This window comes from Petromyzon marinus, chromosome 11 (genome assembly GCF_048934315.1).
Source record: "Petromyzon marinus isolate PM22_M1 ecotype Great Lakes invasive population chromosome 11, UKy_Petmar_22M1.pri1.0, whole genome shotgun sequence".
In the NCBI taxonomy this organism is placed as follows: Eukaryota; Metazoa; Chordata; class Hyperoartia; order Petromyzontiformes; family Petromyzontidae; genus Petromyzon; species Petromyzon marinus.
The window spans coordinates 13,515,631-13,535,926 of NC_133677.1; the positions used below are offsets into that span (position 1 = coordinate 13,515,631).

Below are 20,296 nucleotides of genomic sequence, written 5' to 3' on the forward strand. Positions count from 1 at the left end.
GATAGGTATATTGATAAATGTAAGCGTGCATTTCAGAGGACATCCGCTTTGTTCCAGTTCACGCACCTCCGATTAGCACGTCTGGCTACGTACGGTGCGAAAGAACTTCAACACACGTGCATGATACAACGGTAGGCAATGTTGGGACTGTGCTGTGTGTCTTGTGGATATCCCAGACTGACGGAGCCTTCGGGGATGATCACAGACGGCCCCAACAAATACAAATACAAGACGAAGTGCACTTGGCTCATCGAGGGCTTGTGAGTGAGGGCCGCAGAGCCACGTCGCACGCTTCATGTCACATGTGATGTAGTGTGAGCATCTCTCGCAGATTATACATTAAAACCCGCTCAGTGGAGTCACGGATAAGCATAACTGCGTTGATGATCGGCACTCTGCGTTTTTCAAGTGGATGCGAGGAGTTCTCCTGTCAAAGGAAGCCACTGGAGCAATGCGCTTTGAAATCTAGATTGAAATCTCATTTTTTTTAGAACTGCTTTTTTGTGTTTGGTTTGCCCTTCTCCCGCATTATCATGGTTGGCTACGTACGGCGCGAAAGAAGTTCAACATACATACGTATAAACGGTGATTTTGTTACTGCGCCGTTCGGAGGAAATTGGCTGAGATATCAGAATTAGGCCACAATGTTCTGGCCATGTAGTAAGTATTTAATTATTGAGTCATGTTGTCTGTGGGGGCCTACATGATTCTTCCAGTTATCCACACAACCAGAAGCGCTGATTGCTCAGGGACACGATCGGGGCCGTTTCTTCGATTGTATAACGCCTGCAAGAGACATTAAACATGAGGCAGGACCTTTGAATTTACAGGGCCAGCGCTTAGTTGCAACTTCTTGCACCTGTGTAACGTTTGCGAAATATAAAGTCCAGTGAGGAAAGTCTAATTTATAAATACGTCGAAATAGCTGTCCCATGGGAAATGCTTGCCCTCTCTGTCAGATGAATTGGTATCCTGGCGCAGATGTGTGTTTGCACGGCGCAATACTGGTGATGTCATTTAAGAGGGCATGTAGATAATATCCACTTGTGTTGCCCAGTTCAGCCGTACTCTGTATGATTTGCAGGTGAATTGAAAACATTATCATGTTTGTTTTTCTCAAGTTAATAGAAAACCAGTTCAGTTACCAGGTGTGGTTGTCTTTTCATCTTCTCGTGTCCTGGTTTTAACGTGTTAATGATAATTGCTCAATCGAGTATGATAAAATTAGATTGTGCTTGAATTTCAACTGGTGATACTAATCCATCCAAAAGATATAATATTAATACCGTATTGCCATTTTTTATGTGCATTATAGGCAGTCAAAATGAGGGCAGGACTGATAAGCAGAGGCAGAACTTTTCACTCTGCGTTGGATCATCATCTGGAAAGATAGTGTGATGAGTGGAAGTTGCCACCAGCAGTAAAATAAATTAACTAAACTATGTTTTATTGCACCACGTAAGACTCAGTGGGCTATACAAGTAGTTTTTTTGTTATTTTCTTTGAACTTATCTACGTGACTTTACCGAAAGACCCAAAGAATATGAATTCCTGCAGTCACGAAAGCTTTAAGTCAAGAATGATATAGGTATTTTTCAGAAGCGACCTGGCCATGAATGATAGCTCAACGAAGTGGCTTGTCGCGTGAAAATTTAAAGCAGCCATACTCTAAACGCATTTTTACAAATGTGGAGGGAAAAAACCAGAGGACCCGGAGAAAAATCCTTGCGAGCACGGGGAGAACATGAAAACTCCAAATATACAGGCATTGAACCCACGACCTCATGTATACCAGGCGGGGTAGTTAAGATCTCGCCACCGTGGCATCCCCAGATGAAGTTCAGACACCATTGTTTTCCCCTCACAGTTTCAAAATGTATAAATATCAGCCATAACACTAAATATGATTTTGAAAGTATTTTATGGTAAATATCCACTTTGTATAGAACATTGCATTTCTGATTTGCTTTTTTAAGCAGAACCAATTATGTTAACCACTGAAATTTTCAGCCACTGCGATAGATCATGAAATAACTTAACCTACACACTCCACGAGGTTTATTTTCATTTGAAAATGTCATTTTGTACTCCATGTAATTATAAAATATCGTAACATATATTATGTAAAAGAGAAATGTCGAGTTATTTATGCGGTGTTTAGTCATGGGCACTCTAATTGTCCTGGGGACTAATCTTGTGTCGCAAAGGTTCTGCCACGTTATCTTGTAGAACTTCTCGGTGTGCGTGTGCGGGGTAGCGATTGGGGTCACTTGTGGTGTCGCACTGGTGGAGTGGAAGTGGAGTGGTCAGGGCGCAGCGCTACGAACCCGGCGACCCAAGTTCGATTCCCGCTCACTGCCAACACCGGTGACGGTTATCTGAACCGGTCCTGGGCCTCCCCTAGGTCGACTCAGCCTCAAATCAATACTCGGTGCGGTGCGTAAAACATCGCCACTAGGGTGAGAAATGCGACCAGGCGTGGTGCTGGCCACCCACCCCCTCGTGTGCCGTGCTGGCCTTCATAGGTGCTCGCTAACGGCGCATGTCCCTACGGTCTGTTAAAAGGCTTCGTGGGGGATTCTTTGTCTTTGGGGTCGTCGTGCAGCCCGAACGCCGTTCTGCGGCTTCGCTTCAACCACTTTGCAACCGAGTGCAGCTGGGACCACATGTACGTGTACGACGGGGACTCCATCTACTCCCCGCTGCTCGCTGCGTTCAGGTGCTGCCCACTGCCACGCATGCCCGTGCAAGAAGTACGAACGACCTCCATTTATTGCTGCAAGTTGAACTTTAAAAGGATATTCAGAGGCGCGGGAGAGTAAAGTTTTATATATATATAGAACAGGAGAGAGAGAGAGAGGAGTCTTCAGATTCTGGTAGAAGGATGACACGGACACCGATGTGCAGCGCAGTGAGAGAGGAGGGAGTGAATTTCAGATGGTTAAAGAGACGGGCTTGATGGGGAGGAGGCCACTTGAGGCATATAAATCAATTACCTCCTCCCCTTTTAATTGAAACGTATTTGTGCTGTGTCGTCTGAATAAATATTTTTTCGTTATTTTTTTTAATTGATGCTGCTGTGATGTGATGGTTGGCACACTGGACTTGCAATCCAGAGATTGTCGACCTCCAAGGCACGGCAGTCGAAACAATGGGGCACGTTACTGAACATGCCCCTGCCTCTGTCCATCCAGTAGTATAAACGGGTACACCATAGTCGATTGGAATGTCGTGTATGGTGGGGGTAAAGTGTGGATACCCCCACAGTTCTATGGCCAGTGTGGAAGAGGTCGAAAATACCCTCTAGAGCAGTGGTGGGCAACCTGCCGCCTGCAGGCCACATGCATCCCGTAGAGCCCCTTGTGGTGGCCTGGTCTAAGTGTAAAGTCACGTCGAAGGGAAACAAATTGTCTTGTTGTGGTTTTCACACCTGATGATGACTGCTTGTGTTGCAGTCGAAACGTCGTGAGAATTTTATTGTTTTATATTTTTATTATTTTATTGTTTCCCTTCTACGTGGTGACTTTACCGAAAGAACAAAGAATATTAATTCCTGCAGTCACGAAAGCTTTAAATCTAAATTTGGTCTAAGTGTGTCTAGAGCAGTGGTCGGCACCTGCGGCGCGTGCCGCTCTTTGGCCTCCTCCCTTGCTGCTCTTTGGCTGCCCTCTTGCGGGCAAGCTGTTTATTTCTTTTTTTAAAGCGTAAATCTTAAACATGATTTAACGCAAAGATCTACTGATTAAATATGACAGGGAATGGGTCACTGTGGAATGCCTTGGTGGCAACTGAATGTACAGTCAAACTGCATCGTTAAAGAATAACTAAGGGGGAAAACCAATTAAACGTAGTTTATTCCATCACCTATATTAGTTTATTTAAGTCATAATGTGTTTGTCGTCTGCTGTATACCCACTGCTGTGCGTGTGTGTACAAGTAGCTTTGCGTGTGATGCAGATCTCCAACTATTTTGGTCAGAGGCAAAAAAAACAAAAAAGTGGCTCTTCTTCTTTGAAAGTTTGCCGACCCCCGGTGAAGGAGGGCCGCCCACGTGGCCCACCGACTCGTCTGGGTTGCCCATCGCTGGTTCTAGAGGGACTCTCTACTGCTGCCCGCCGTGGAGGGCCTGGCTGCCAGCGGTAGATCGAGCGAGAGATAGCGGGGCTGCACGTGCCCGACACCATTGCTCGTCTGCTCCCCAAGGGTTGTGTCGAGAACAGCGGTCGGCAACCGGAATAACATGGAGAGACATTTATTTTGAATTCGGCCAGGAGCCGCAATGCATGTGAATACGAGACGGTGGTCCTTAATAATCAACGTCATGAAGCGGTGCTTAAGGGGCCGTCCATAAATGACGTCACGCACCTGGGGGGGGGGGGGGGGTCGTCAGACATTTGTGACGATTGTGACGTGGAGGGGGGGGGGGGAGTTTGAGAAATGTGACGTCGCATCAAAATGCGCAACTTTTAATTAAATAGACTTTTTTTATAAATGTTATCTCCTACAACATCAGAATGCAGCGCCACATTAAATACGCACTACAATGACAATCGTTTAAAGCGATTTGAAGCGTGTTTTATTTTGGGTGGGGGGGGCATAGCTTTGTGACGTCATAGCTGAGGGGGGTCTGACTTTTTGTGATGCCGTGTGACGTCAAAAATCGTCCAAAATCGCGTGACGTCATTTATGGACGGCCCCTAAAGAGCCGCAGGTTGCCGACCCCTGGACTCTAGAATAATGAGTCTTTGCTAATGTCACTTGTCCTGGTAATGTAACATTACGAAAAAGAGGATCACCCCTCGTGTGTGTGTGTACGAGTTATGTTTATGTCGTGGGGAGCGGTAGTGCAGTGGTTCGCGCACTGTAAAATGAATCCGACGACCCAGGTTTGATTCCTGCTCACGAACAAAATTGGTGAGGGGATATTTGAACCGGTCCTAGACCTCCGCTAGGTCGACTCAGCCTGAAACGAGCACCCGGGTTCGGTGTGCGTGCATCAGCACTGGGTTGACAAAGGTGGCCGGGCACGGTGCTGAACACCAACCCCCTTCGTGTGCCGTGCCAGACCTAATAGGTGCTCGCCAACAGCACTTGCCCTGACAGTCCATTGAGGCTATACGGGGGGTGGGGGGGGGGCTCTTTGTCTTTGTGTTTGCAGCGGACTAATTGTACCAGAGGCACGGCGCAATGAAACTGTCCCCGAGGTGGTGGCCACTTCGGGGTTCGTGTTCCTGCACTTCTTCAGTGACGCTGCCTACAACCTCACGGGCTTCAACATCTCCTACTCGTGAGCTCCCCGACACAGCAGCAGCAGCAGCAGCGCCGCGGCGTTTAAAACAACAGTGTTTCATTGCACGATCAGAATCAGAATATTTAGACTGCATGAGGAATCCGACGAGCTACAGTGAGGGAAAAAAAAAGTATTTGACCCCCTGCTGATTTTGTACTCCCTTTAAGAGTGTGCTCCTAATCTCAGCTCGTTACCTGTATAAAAGACACCTGGGAGCCAGAAATCTTTCTGATTGAGAGGGGGTCAAATACTTATTTCCCTCATTAAAATGAAATTCAATTTAGAACATTTTTGACATGCGTTTTTCTGGATTTTGTTGTTGTTAGTCTGTCTCTCACTGTTCAAATAAACCTACCATTAAAATTATAGACTGTTCATTTCTTTGTCAGTGGGCAAACGTACAAAATCAGCAGGGGATCAAATACTGTTTTCCCTCACTGTATAAAGCTCTGTTTTTTTCGGTAAAGTCACGTAGATAGAAAAAAATAAAACACGACACAAGCGGCCGTCTTCAGGTGATCGAAACGTCGGAGATTGATGTCGCTGTAGCTTCCAAACCTTATGATGCTCTTAGGATTCTTTGCCACTTCAGGGCGGTTAGGTAACCCTTCATTCATTGGGCCCTCGAAAATGGCTCTAAGAATTACTGTCGAGATAGTCCCTGGCTGTCACTGGGCCTTAGCTGGCAGTGTTATTTGAAATGTTCTGATGTGTTGACGGTGACCTTGATGTGTCTTGTCACAGGATGAACAGTTGCCCCAACAATTGTTCAGGCCATGGACGGTGCGTGGCATATGGGCCCCAGAGACGAGTGACTTGCCAGTGCGAGCGTGGCTGGAAGGGTGAGGCCTGTGACTTCCCCTACTGCAACAAGGACTGCGGAGCCCCGCACCGCGGCCATTGCGAGCGGCAGAACCAGCGAGGCTGCGTGTGCCAGCCTGGATGGCAAGGTACGCAGTACGCGCTCAGACATCTAATCGCCACTAAGTGGTGGTGATGTCACCGCAGGGCTCGTGTGCCAGGCTAGGTGCACATTGAGGCCACGTGAAGTATCGGAAGGCTTGCCGGCAGGAGGTCACGGAACAAACCCAGGTGCCATGGGTTGACTTACAGAGATGACTGGCTGATGCACCAGCTGTGCTCCCTGCTGTGCCAACTTGCTGCGTTTTAGCCACCCAGCCCTAAGCTCGTTGTTGTGAGCGTCGCTCCTCCGTCCTCCATTGTTGGAGGGCGACTGCCTCCAACTGCCCAGTAGCGTCCTTCACGAGCCTCCTCCACAGAGGCCGATCTTGACACGGCTGGTAACGGTCTTCGGCAAGTCCACTCAGTTCCACATCCTTGTACCACGCACACGTATTGCCCATAGCATTGATGTACACTGCTGGGAGTGGATTTTTTCAAATGGTCCAATACCGATGTATGGCTGTGACGTTTCTTACCAGGCCCAGACTGCTCCCTGGAAGACCCCTCGGAGGAGGCGTACTGGCTCATGCCGGACGTGACGCCACCTCGCCCACTGCCACGACGTGCCTCGCACAAGGCCGTGGTGCTGGGCGACTACATGTGGGTTGTGGGCGGTTACACCTTCAACTACACTGCCTTCCACATGGTGACCAGGTGAGACACGGCTGCATCGAGGTTCTTTTTTACGGATTGCACTGTAGAGCTTCGTGGCGACGGTTGATTGCTGCAATCCTAAATGCGCCATTCAGTTTCGCGGTCGCACGACCGCTCGCCGAGATGTGGACAAAGAAAGTTGCAGGCGATTTGAGTTGCGCGATTTGGTTGCCTTCAGGTGTGGACCAGCCTTAGCGAGGCCAGAAAGGGATTGTTTTGTTGTATTTGTGTGTTCCAAAGGTACAATCTTCGGAAGCACATGTGGGACCCTCTTCCTGACAGGAAGACAGGCCCTAGCCAACGCTATGGACACTCTCTTGCTTCCCATCAGGTGACCCATTAAAATATCATATTGCTTTGATTGAACAAAACGAAAACGGTTCCAAACCTTCGTAAAAGGAAGTTTATACGGCATTCAAATAAACAAAAATCGTGTCCAAAGATTCCTTGCATGGCCTACAGCCCCCTTCTCAGTTAATGCGCATGGGCCTTCAACAGCTTTGTAGCCACATATATACCGAACCAGTGACCAAGTTCTGTGCTCAACATAATGACCCCAGCTTGGTATATATACACCAGGCTCTTCTCAGCTTCAACAGAGGCCCATGTTTCAACTTTCCCACTATGCCTAAACATCATCATGCTGAGTAGTCGGTGGCAATGGGGATTAGAGATTCCTTGAATAAAAATTCTAAGAATTTGGCTCACTGGAGGGATAATTTATTTTCCCCGGTGTGAACATGCCTTGCAGGAGTCTTTGAGCTGCAGTGAACCAATGATTATGCCGATTAGATGTACTAATGTCTGATGTGGCTATTTTTCACAATTGCACCCAATAAAAAAATAATAAAACGGGTACTGACAGGTGGTGCGTCATGAAAGCCGATCCACTGCAATTTACGCACACACCGAATGAAAAGTCATGATGCTTGCTTACGTAGAGTGACTTCTGAAACTGTACGCTAGCTTCCTGCTCAACTCACACAACATGCACCTCAACCAGCCTCAAATTCACATTCAATTTAACACGGAAGACTTATTCATGATACTGGCAAATCGCCTGATGAATCACCAGCGAAACGCCGTACTCAAATTGTAAATGTCCTGGGCTTACTCGCCATTACACCGATGTGCTGAAGTAATCGCTAATTGGCAAATTTTGTTCACGGGGCAAGCCTTAATGGTGGTGGTGTGGTGGGTTAACGACACACATTCACAACAACAACAACCGCCATTCGCCACTAAGTGGTGGGGGGACTTCACCACGGCACTTGTGCCAGGCTACGCGCGCTTTAAGGCCACGTGAAGTGTCGGAGGTCATGGGACAGACCCAGGTGCCACGGGTTGACTGGCTGAGATGACATTTACGTGACCTAACCCAAAAACACCTTTATCACGAACAAATTCACGTCCGTGCAGAGCGGCATCTACATGTACGGGGGAAGAGTGGAAGCATCGAGCGGGAACGTGAGCAGCGAACTGTGGTGGCTGGACGTCGCCACGCTGGCGTGGACGCGGCTGGTGCCTCAGGTGGCGCCGGGGCCCCGCCGGCAGCAGTTTGCCGTGGTGGGGCACTCGGCACACATCGTGCCGCTGGGCGCCGGCACATCCGTGATGCTCGTCTTCTTCGGACACTGCCCCACCCACGGCTACGTCAACTTTGTGCAGGAGTACAACCTGAGTACGTTAGAGAGTACCCATGGGCGCGCGCGCGCGCGCGATGAGGGTGTCATTTGCTTGACTTGTGGCTACATCACCTTTGTGCAGGAGTGTAACCGGAGTACGTTTGATGGCGCCCATGGGCACTCACGCGATGAAAGCGTTGTTTGCTTGACTGTCGCAGCCGCTGTACTAGTAACCAGGAGTTCTAATTCACGAGTAAAGCTTTTCCTGTTTGCGGAAAAATGCCACTACACTCAAACGATGAACACATACTTGCACCAATTTTTGTGGGATGAATAGGTGTCTCGGGTTTTATTATTTCAGCTGGTAAGGCTCAGACTGTCAGTAGTGGCGGTAGTTACAGGACAATGCAGGGAGGGAATGTGCAAACTAACAAGAGCAAAAGTAGTATTTTACATGAAACGTGCGCCAGAACTTCGTGCAAACAGGAGAGACAATAACTAGCGTTTATAAAAAAAACGAATTAAAAGCAGTGTAAAAAAATCCTGTCACGTTTTGGGCACAGCTTTTCCATTCATGGGTGTCGTCTATATACTCCGGCTGTCCTGCGCACAGTACGTCATCAGCTTTTCTTCAGACTCCGTTCCGATGATGAAAAACTAAAATAAAATAACTTTTTTGGTACCGAGGCTCCCACAAGGCCATGCGGGAAGAGCGTGTGGTACACTTTGGCGCCAGCTATCGTAGAGCGCGGTCGTGTCGCTACACTTCTCTGCGGCGAGTGCAGTGCCTTTAAAAAACAACGGCGCTACGCCTCTCTAAATAAAGTGAACGCCGGGCCGCCTGCGCGTTCCGAGATTCAGCGGTGAATGGAAAGGGCTAGGGAACTTGCACCACTGTTTCAATGGCCGTGCCAGGAGATCGTACCGGCCACCTCTGGATTGCAAGTCCAGCGCACTAACCATGAGACCATGGCAGCGTCATTTGCCTGTCTGCGTGCACGTGCATTCGTACGCGCGCCCTCCTTCAGTAAACGTGCACTTGCCCCTTGTGTTCTCAGATAGCGGTAGCTGGCGTATTCTGGAGTGCAGTGGCGCACGGGTGCAGGGCATGTACGGGCACAGCAGTGCCTTTGACCCCAGCACGCACGCCATCTACATCCACGGGGGCTACAAGGCGTTCAGTCCCAACAAATACGGCCTGGTCGACGACCTCTACAAGTACAACGTCGACACGCGCACCTGGTGTGTGGGCAGAGGCAACGGCATCGGTGGGAGGGTATGGGATGTGGACGTGCACTTTGGGAGGGCACACATATCCCGCACCTCCGATTAGCACGGTTGGCTACGTACGGTGCGAGAGAAGTTCAACATACATATGAGTCAATGCAGTACAAAAACTAAACAGAATAAACATCTCCATTCTCAATTGTACCCTGCGGTTTAAGACAGTCTTTTAGTTATTTGTTTTTACCATATTTAATAACAAAATAAAACCTTGAGTAAAAGTCTCTGAGACACAGTATTGCAATGGAGTGGCATGAACTTCCCTTCAGCATTTTGCTGTATCTTTATCCACCAATGCATGAAGTGAATATGATGATGATTTTTTTTAAAGACCAACATAGCCAGCATTTACTTCTCATTGTCGGAGTTGAGTTTAGAATAATGAATGTGGAACTTCCAGTCAGTTATACAATTCTCTCTTGGGATTCACAGTATCCAAATGCAAATTGATTAAACATAATAAGAAAAATATTTAAGGCACATTAATCATACATCGTACATAACAGGGAGGCGCAGTGATACAGCGATGAACACACTGCACTCTGAACTCCTGATACCTGCGCTTGATTCCTGACCATGGCTAACATCAGTTGTGATCGATATCTGAACCACTTGTTTTGCTCACTAGCTTCCTTTCCTCAAAACTATTTTTTTCCCTCGCTCACCCCGCGACCCCTCAATCTCCCCCTTATAACCAACACCGTTCCTGCTCCCCCTCTATAATCTCTCTCCATGGCTTCCACTCATTCCCCAACCATCCAATCCATTCATCATCATTCGCTAACGTCCATTTTGTTTTTATTTAATTGACGCACCACAGGTTCGCCCATTACTGTCTCTTATCTATTTTATTCACCTCATCTTCACCATTACATTCATACGTACCATTGTTAATTCTCTGTAAAATGCCTTGGTCAAGGCTAGATGTTAACTCCCTTGCCTGGTATGCAGGAAGTCGTGGTTTGATCCCGACCTTGACGCCTGCTGTATATTTAGAGTTTGCATGCTGTTCCTGTTGTCGCGTGGATTTTTCTCCGAGTCCTCTGGTTTTCCCCTCCACATTTATAAACATGCATTTATAGTATTTGGCTATATACATTGCCACCTGATCATAAGCCACTTCGTTGAGCTTTCATTTGTGATAGCCAGGTCGCTTCTGAAAAACAGCTCTATAGCTCAGTGGGGCTTACCTGGTCAAATAAAAAAAATAGTTTAGCTTATACATTACGTTAAGGTGAGATGAGAAACAGTTCTGTGGCCCCCTTCACGAACCCGCACTGACCAGCGTGCTGCTAAGATGTCCTCTTTTTTACGACCGCAGGACGGTACTCAAGGACAGTGGCTTCTTCCGCTTTCTCCACTCGTCCGTGGTGATTGGAGGCACCGTGCTGCTGTTCGGAGGCAACGCTCACAACGACACGTCCATGAGTAACGGCGCGCGCTGCTTCTCCGCCGACTTCCTGGCCTACGACATTGGTGATGGATTAGTGGCGGCACCTGCAACCTGCTCTCACGTTATGGCAACCGGTCGTAGCAACAGGAATTCACGGTCATTTGTCGGTCCACTGAAGGACGAAAGGCCTCGCTACCTTGTCGGTTTTGGTCAATGCATTCACGTGGAGTTCTCTCTTCTTCCGCTGGTCGTGAGAGATTCCTCTTCCCATGAGACATCACAGATTTGTTTGTACTTAACTTTTGATATTTTACAAGATAAGGCCCCACTGACTTGGCTATCACACATGATAGTTCAACGAAGAGGCTTATCATGTGGACATTTATAGCAGCCAAATACTCTTAAAGGCATATTTCCAAATGTGGAGGGAAAAACTGGAGGACCTGGAGAAAAAATCCATACGACCACAGAGAGAATATACAGACTCCACTTATACAGACGTCAGGGTTGGGATCGAACCCACGACCTCCTTGTACATGGGGCGAGTTAGTTAACATCTCCAGAGAAGGTGACCCTAATTGTTGCTCATGAAGATTGTTCTTGCTGCTGTTTCCTAGTTGAACTGATGACTGATGTTGGCAGTGGTGCACAAGCACAAACAGCAACAGAAACTCTTCAACATTCTTCAATAACGCTGATGTTGCACTTCTTCTGTGGCTGCTTACCTTGGCGGTGACGGCGGTGGCGGTGCATGTGGCGCTCGGTGAAGCTTCTGACGAGTGGACCGTGCTTCCCAAGCCCAACCTGCATCGTGATGTCAACCGCTTCGGCCATTCTGCCGTCGTGAGCAACGGGTAAACTGCAGCATCGGTACACAGCGCCATGTCGCACGCGGAATATCGTGATGTGCATAAGGGTGCCACGATTGCGAGATGTTAATTGCCTCGCTTGGTATATGGGAGGTCATGGGTTTGATCCCAACCTTTTGGAGTTTGCATGTTCTCCCCTGGATTTTTCTCGGGGTTTCTCTGGTTTTTCCCTCCACATTTATAAACACGACTTTCGAGTATTTTGCTGCTATAAATGTTCACGTGATAAGCCACTTCGTTGAGCTATCATTTGTGGTCAGGTCGCTGCTGAAAAAGAGCTATGTAGCTCCGTGGGCCTTACCTGGTAAAATAAAAATAGTTTAGTTCATGTCAGTCATACTTGACTGCAATAGGAACGTTCTATCCATGACTTGTTAAACATAGAACTCATCAATCTGCCACGAGGATATGGAACAATAGGTGAAAAACATTCACGAACGGCACCCGAGAATTATAAGCAGCCCTGATGCCTATTGGCGATCCACCGCATCACCACCAATATATTGACTGTGACTTGCGGAGAGAAGACGCAGTGCAGACGCAGGCAGTGGGTAATTGATTCCACCTCGGAGAGACAGAAACACCGCATAGGGAGAGGAAGCGTGAAGATGCGAAGTGTGAAGTGCCAGAGAACCTCGAATACCTGTCGCCACCTCCTCCTCCTCATATTTCCCTGGGCCTCCCTCCTCTCGTACTCTCCACAGTCCGTTGAGTTTGAATCTCACCGGCCCACCTCAAATTTGAATCGCCGGCCAAATGGAGAGAGCCACTGGCCGGGTCTTTTCCTTAGACTTGATTGGCCGCACTCAACCAATCGAAGTAAGTCTGGGCTGCCGCTGAGCCAATTGAAGATTGGCTCTGTGGTGTACATCTGTGAATAAGGGTTTTATAGCTCATTGGATTCCTCCATTATTTATAAACATGCTGATTCTGAAGATTCTCTGTGGTCAGTTCGAGCATCAACGCTGGTGAGTTTAGACACTGAAGGATTGCATCATTCATACAATTCATAAGGAACGTCTTTCGACGTCCCTACACTTAAATTGGTGTTCACATATATTCACAATTGGTGTTCACAAAGAGCATTTTAAGTGTGTGCCTCTTCAGATGTGAAAAACATGTGTTGGTCATCGCAGGCCATCTATGCCTTGTGTCCTGTTCCCCAGTTCTTTGCATTCCGACATGCATTGTGATCCCAATGTCCTATGATCAGTTTTTACCACGGTGACTCATTTCCCTGTGTCCATGTGCCCTCTGCTTTTGGTGCCCAATGCTCCATGTATTCTTTGCCCATTATGGCCCATTCCTCTCACGTCCTGTGCACCAAAATTCCATCTACCCCGCTGTATTATCCCACGTGTAAAAGCCCCACGTACCCTGCTCTATTATCCCACGTGTTTTCCCTGGCAGGTCCATGTACATCTTTGGTGGATTCAACAGCCTGATGCTGGGCGATGTGCTGGAGTACCGTCCCCCTGGGTGTGGGGCGCGACGCAGCCAACACGCGTGCCTGTCCACTCACCCCGGCGTGCGCTGCCTCTGGCTGCAGGAGCGCTGCGTCTCCTGGGAGGAGGGATACGCAAGCGCACCGCCCGAGCAGCTGTACCGCATCAACCACACTCGGCCATGTACGACGCAGCGGCATATCGAGTTTCATTTCACTTCTCGGCCGTGTGGATATTGAAACGGATAAACTAAACTTTAAACTAAACTAAAGTATTTTGTATTTTACCGGGTAAGACCCACTGAGCGAAATATCTCTTTTTTTCAGAAGCGACCTGGCTATCGTCAATGATAGCTCAACGAAGTGGCTTATCATGCGGAAATGTATAGCAGCCACATACTCTAAATGCATGTTGGTTCTAAATGTGAATGGAAAAACCGGAGGACCCGGAGAAATATCCACGCAACCACGGGGGGAGAGACAACTCTAAATACACAGGCGTCGGGGTCGGGATAGAACCAACGACCTCCTGAATACCAGGCGAGGTAGTTAATATGAGTCCCCAGAGTACATTTTCAACGTGCAAGTTTAAGTATTGACATTGCCCGTTGGGGACTCTGACAGGTGGAAGTCTCAGACGTGTTTTACAGGTCCTATTCTTTTCATTGGTCTTTCAAAATGTTGAACAGGCGGTGCTGAATTCTCACTTGATACTTTTCTGGAAGACTGCTAGGGGCTTGGTTGGAGTCGGGATTATCGGCGTAAGGCACTGCCGTCAGAGTGTACAAGGCATGCCGAAAGCAAGGTGGATGTGGCCTGCCAAAAATAATTTGCCGGAACAGGTTACCAGACTCTTCTCGCTGAGATTAAGCACTGTGAACGGATCAATTGAATTTATAGAAGAATGTGAACAGTGCTGGGGGAAACTGAGGGAATCATCTCCGAAATCAGCGTGTGGTTCTATGGAGGCTGTAAACTGTTTGGTGCATTTTGGTGGATCCTTACTGAATTGCACAATTACCAAACTATGTAATCAATCGTATGAACTATGTCATCGAACAATGCAACCGATTGTACAAACTACGTGATCGAACTATCAACCGATTGTACGAACTACGTGATCGAACTATCAACCGATTGTACGAACTACGTGATCGAACTATCAACCGATTGTACGAACTACGTGATCGAACTATCAACCGATTGTACGAACTACGTGATGGAACTATCAGCCGATTGTACGAACTACGTGATCGAACTATCAACCGATTGTACGAACTATGTGATCGATTGTACGAACTATGTAGTCCAACTATGCAATCGATTGACCTGCCTTGGCCTCGTGCCACTTGCTGCGCTCCCCTCTACTCCAGCGCTGGACGACGAGCGGTGCGACAAATACACGGACTGCGCAAGCTGCACCTCCAACACCAACGGCTGCTTGTGGTGCGAGGACCAGTGCATCTCGGACAGCAGCAACTGCACAGAGGTTGTCCTTGTCCACGTTCACTCTCGCCCTTCTTAATTCCAGCGATTCCTTGGATTTTTTTAATAATCGATAATTGGCGATTGAAAGCATCGATAAATACAGGAGGTAGTAGTTAAGATATTGAAACAAGTATGTGCATTTGATGATCACCGTTAATACTCTTGGACATCTGTTAAAAAGAGCTTTCGGATTCCTCCAATATAAATAAATATTCTGATTCTGACTCCTTTGCGTTGCACCCTGGTGGCACGATCACTTTGCCAGTGAAAAATAACTTAATTGGAATCTGCATAGCAATCATTGCCCCCTACTTTGTATATATGTATGATGAACTTCTTTCGCACGGTACGTGGCAAACTGTGCTAAGCAGAGGTGCGGGGGAAGGACAACAAACTTAACGCAAAAAGCAGTTCTAAAGAAATAAGTATTCGATCTAAATGATTTAAAAGTGCACAGTTCCCAGTGTAAAGAAGAGCGTTCCAGACGGCCGCAGAAGTGCATCTGAAAGCGCCGCGCAATGCGATGACCACCGTCTTCGTTCGACGGCGAGCAGCCAAAAGCCGCCGCCGCTGCTGCGAGGGATGACCACGGGAGTTCGCGTGACAATGGTTTCCGCTCCTTGACCAGGCCAGCGAGGTATCGTGTGCTTGATTAGTGGCAAGCACTCGGCGTGTAATGAACTTTGAAAAAAATAATAATAATATTCCACTCAAATGCCTCTCATTCCTTTGTGCCGTGTGTCTCCTGACCCCGTGTGCCCGTCCAGGGTGAAGCGGTGATGAACCTCACAGAGTGCGTGCCCAGCACGGAGGAAGTGTGCAACAAGCTGACGAGCTGCACCACCTGCCTGCTCGAGTCCAACTGCCAGTGGGATGCCAAGGAACAGGAGTGCACCACCATTGCAGGTACTCGCGCGACAGGGACGGTGCATTCATATTTATCCACGTTACTAGACTCGGGTGATTAATCCGACGAATAGGATTCGTCATTGTGTAGAGAAGTCCCGGACACGGTGCAAGAGACTCACTCAGTCCACAGAACGACGTACGCTTTTAACTCAACTGAACGACGAATGATAACGAAGGAAGACCGACGGATTCCTGTGAATGACATATACTGTAATGGAGGATGGACTCCACTCATCGCTCGCACTGCAAGGAGGACTCTAACGGATTCCACTAATCACTCACACTGCAGGGAGGACTCTAATGGACTCCACTCACACTGCAGGGAAGACTTTAACAGACTCCACTCACACTGCAGAGAGGACTCTAACGGACTCCACTCATCACTCACACTGCAGGGAGGACTCTAACGGACTCCACTCACACTGCAGGGAGGACTCTAACGGACTCCACTCACACTCCAGGGAGGACTGTAACAGACTCCACTAATCACTCACACTGCAGGGAGGACTCTAACGGACTCCACTCACACTGCAGGGAGGACTCTAACGGACTCCACTCACACTGCAGGGAGGACTCTAACGGACTCCACTCACACTGCAGGGAGGACTCTAACGGACTCCACTCACACTGCAGGGAGGACTCTAACGGACTCCACTAATCACTCACACTGCAGGGAGGACTCTAATGGACTACACTAATCACTCACACTGCAGGGAGGACTCTAACGGACTCCACTCACACTGCAGGGAGGACTCTAATGGATTCCACTCATCACTAAGAAAACTCCCAAAGTATTTTCTCCGATAAATATAATTATTTAAATAAATACTAATTTTGGTGGGGTCTCGCCCAGCTCCTGGATGGGCAGCATAGTGGCACAGTAACACTTGTGCCTCACAGCAACAAGTTCCTGGGTTCGATTCCTGCCTCGGGCACCTTTATGTGTGAAGCTTCTACATTCTCTCTCTCCTTCTGTTCTTTCACGGGCTTACTCTGGTTTCTCCTGCTTCTTCCCCATAGCTAAGACAACACACAATGTCACTGGCATTGTCCTAAACATGCCAGCGCCGAAAATAATACGCCGCAAATTACTCAATTCGGATTCTACAAAACAATGTTGCCCCCATAGGTGCTCGCTAACAGCACCAACAGCCTGCTAAGCTTAACTTGTTCTCTTGGTGTTCTGTGTCAAAAGCAGGTCCTTGGCTGTCATCTTCTCCATCCTGTTCTCTGGCCTCCTCTCCGTTTCCACAAACGCCCCCTCACTTCATCTCCCACGACCTCCCAATCCTCGTAGAATGTGCCATGGTGGTGAGATGTTAAGTACCTCGTCTGGTATACAGGAGGTTGTGGGTAGTTTGCAGTGTCTATCTCCCGTGGTTGTGTGGATTTTTCTTCGGGTCCTCCGTTTTTTTCCTACGCGTTTAGAATCAACATCTGTCTAGAGAATTTGGCTGCTATAGATGTCCACGTAATAAGCCACTTCGTTGGGCTACGTATCTCAGTGGGCCTTGCCTGGTAACTTAAAAACAGTTTAATAGTTTAGTTTAAATATCCAATCCAGTTCTTCTTTCTCCTTCATGATGACCATCATATTCGTCGTAAGCAGTGGGGAGTGGGGGTGGATATCTCTCCGTCTTGTTCCCTGCACGTTAATGTGCGCGCGTGCCGCAGCGCACCTGTGTGGCGAGCGCTGGATGCGCGTGGGCGGCCAGTGCCTCCGCGTGCTGCCCGAGGCGGTGAGCAACGACAACGCCAAGCTGCAGTGCTACAACGAGCACGCGGCGCTCGCGTCGCTCACCTCGCAGCGTCACGTCGACTTCCTGCTCGCGTCCCTACGCCGGGACCATCCGCAGGTATTACCCGCGGGCAGCGTCCTACGGCTAGAGGTGGCAAGCTTCCCGTGAGGCGAAAGTTCCTGCGTTGACGTTGTGCACATTTTTCCGTGCGTCTTGAGAATTTTCGTGCAAAAACGACTTGACCCTCTTTTCGTAATGCTTTTTTGGAGTTTGCGTGTTCTCACCGTGGTCGCGTGGATTTTTCTCCGGGTCCTCCGGTTTTTCGCTCCACATTTAGAAACATGTGTTTAGAGTGTTTAGAGTTAGAGGGCGAGGCTCAACCAATGCTGGCGGGCACGCGGGAGCAAAGGAGGTTCGGTTCGACCGTTGGGAGTGAGGGGAAGCTGGGCTGGGAGGAAGTTGACTTTGAATGTCAGAGGTAGAGGGGATACGTTTACTTTGTTTAGCTAGGCGAGAATTCAAAAGATCGCCATCGTCTCAATTGCAAGAGCGACCTTGGGTCACCAAAACTTACAAAAGCAAAGCAAATAAAATGCAGCAATAAAACAAATAAAAATTATAACTAAAACAACTGTGTCTCGTGATGCGTCTTATGCGTGGAATGGCAAGTGGTAGGGCCTCGCCTGGCCTTGGCCATCAGATCTTGGAGAAGCACCGGCTTCACCACGCCCTATGCAAGTAGCGTAATTGTCTGAGAACTGATAAGTAAGTTGCCAATTTTTCGCTGGCACTCAACTCTGCAATATCGCCTATGAATTAATTTAGAATGCCATTTCCCCTTCATTGTGTCCCCCACTCCGTATTTACACCAATGCGGATACCCTTGAATGTTCCTCTCACCACCTTACCGCTCCGCACTGGTCCTCTTGTTGTGTTTCCACAGCTGACTCCTTGGGTGGGGCTGCGGAAGATTAACGTCTCCTACTGGTCTTGGGACGACATGTCACCTTTTGCCAACTCCAGTCTGCAGTGGCTCCCGAGGGAACCGAGCGACTCTGGATTCTGTGCCTATTTGGACCAATCGACCATCGCTGGGCTCCGCGCCCACCCCTGCACTAGCAAGGTGTTTGGCGCTGTGTGCCAGAAGACCCTTGGTACGGTTCCGCATGTATGTGTAGAGGAATGAAATACGCGGTGCGCACAGTTAGCCGAGGGCAACTGAGGGCAAATGGGTGCGCGGGTGCAAACGTTAGGTTTGCACGGACAAACTGCCAGTTGTTAAGGGGCAAAGCAGGTGCAAACGGGGTCGACTGGTAGTGCAAGTCAAAACCGGAGGTGTTGCCAGGGAGACGGGAGATAAGGGTTTATTTATTGGCAAACAGGCGCCAGCCTGGCGAGAGCTTAAAGAGACGCACGAGGGGTCTCGGATAATTGGCAGGGGGATGTCAGGGCGTGTGCGTGAGCGGAGCGGGGAGTTGTTGCTGGGGACAAGAGTGAAGACATCTCGTTGCTGCCGCTCGAGCCGTCATCGAACCTCAACCCTCACGGGTGAGCGGGTCTGAGGGAGCGTAGGTGAGGGCAGCGGTGGAGTTATAGAGCTGCTGTGTGTGAAGCTGCTGAGTGCGGAGACGCTGTGTGCGACTACGCTTTGTGCAGAGACGCTGTGTGCAGAGACGCTGTGTGCGAAGACGCTGTGTGCAGAGACGCTGTGTGTGAAGACGCTGTGTGCAGAGACGCTGTGTGCGAAGACACTGTGTGCAGAGACGCTGTGTGCGAAGTCGCTGTGTGCAGAGACGCTGTGTGCGAAGACGCTGTGTGCAGAGACGCTGTGTGCGAAGACGCTGTGTGCAGAGACGCTGTGTGTGAAGACGCTGTGTGTGGAGACGCTGTGTGAAGACGCTGTGTGCAGAGACGCTGTGTGTGAAGACGCTGTGTGCAAAGACGCTGTATGCGGAGTCGCTGTGTGTGAAGACGCTGTATGCGGAGTCGCTGTGTGTGAAGACGCTGTGTGCAGAGATGCTGTGTGCGACTACGCTGTGTGCGGAGTCGCTGAGAGCAGAGCTGCCGAGTGCAGGATAAGTGAGGTGTAAAGTAGATACGAGGGGAGGAGTTAAACCTAAGTGACCATACAGATAGTTATAGGAGTGCCTACAACTGGTGCAAGAACAGGTGAATAAAGTGTAAGCAGGTGACTTGTTAAAACGTGTCAGTGTGAGTAATTTTTAAAGACACACATATAGTTGTATATATTTATTTTAATTCATGCTACAAATGTTATTTGTAATGTGTATTTATGTGCGTTGAAGTTCCTTCGCACCGTACGTAGCAAACTGTGCTAATCGGAGGTGGCGGGCGAAGGACAAATCCGCGGTGCATTTCTCCCGGCCCAATCCTCCCCCACTCCACGCCCCCCCCCCCCCCCCCGGCAGTGCATCCAACTCTCTCGTCGCTGCGCTGCCGCCCTCCGTGCGCGCTGCGTCGCACCTGCGGGGAGTGCACCAGCAGTGGCTCCGAGTGCATGTGGTGCAGCAACGCCAAGCGCTGCGTCGAGTCGCACGCCTACGTGCCGTCCTTCCCCTACGGCCAGTGCATGGAGTGGAACACCGCCAACACGTGCCCACGTGAGCTGCAGGCTCCG

The 20,296-nt window shown here is 49.0% G+C and overlaps 1 protein-coding gene across 5 annotated transcripts in view; it reads left to right on the plus strand.

Moving 5' to 3' along the window:
* LOC116941191 (attractin-like protein 1) overlaps positions 1 to 20,296 on the plus strand; it is a 41,845-nt gene that overhangs the window by 2,120 nt on the left and 19,429 nt on the right. The window contains exons 2-17 of one of the 5 annotated variants that reach the window (XR_004402654.2): positions 177 to 260; positions 2,606 to 2,719; positions 5,159 to 5,287; positions 6,035 to 6,240; positions 6,733 to 6,907; positions 7,148 to 7,238; positions 8,327 to 8,588; positions 9,591 to 9,774; positions 11,138 to 11,292; positions 11,979 to 12,063; positions 13,489 to 13,706; positions 14,896 to 15,011; positions 15,778 to 15,916; positions 17,594 to 17,775; positions 18,602 to 18,781; positions 20,088 to 20,279. Coding sequence is in view for 4 of the 5 variants with exons in the window: in XM_032951946.2 (XP_032807837.1) it covers positions 177 to 260; positions 2,606 to 2,719; positions 5,159 to 5,287; positions 6,035 to 6,240; positions 6,733 to 6,907; positions 7,148 to 7,238; positions 8,327 to 8,588; positions 9,591 to 9,774; positions 11,138 to 11,292; positions 11,979 to 12,063; positions 13,489 to 13,706; positions 14,896 to 15,011; positions 15,778 to 15,916; positions 17,594 to 17,775; positions 18,602 to 18,812; positions 20,088 to 20,279 (2,543 nt within the window). In the remaining variant the exon portion in view is untranslated. The other 4 variants (XM_032951946.2, XM_032951947.2, XM_032951948.2 and 1 more) reach the window with 4 other exon arrangements.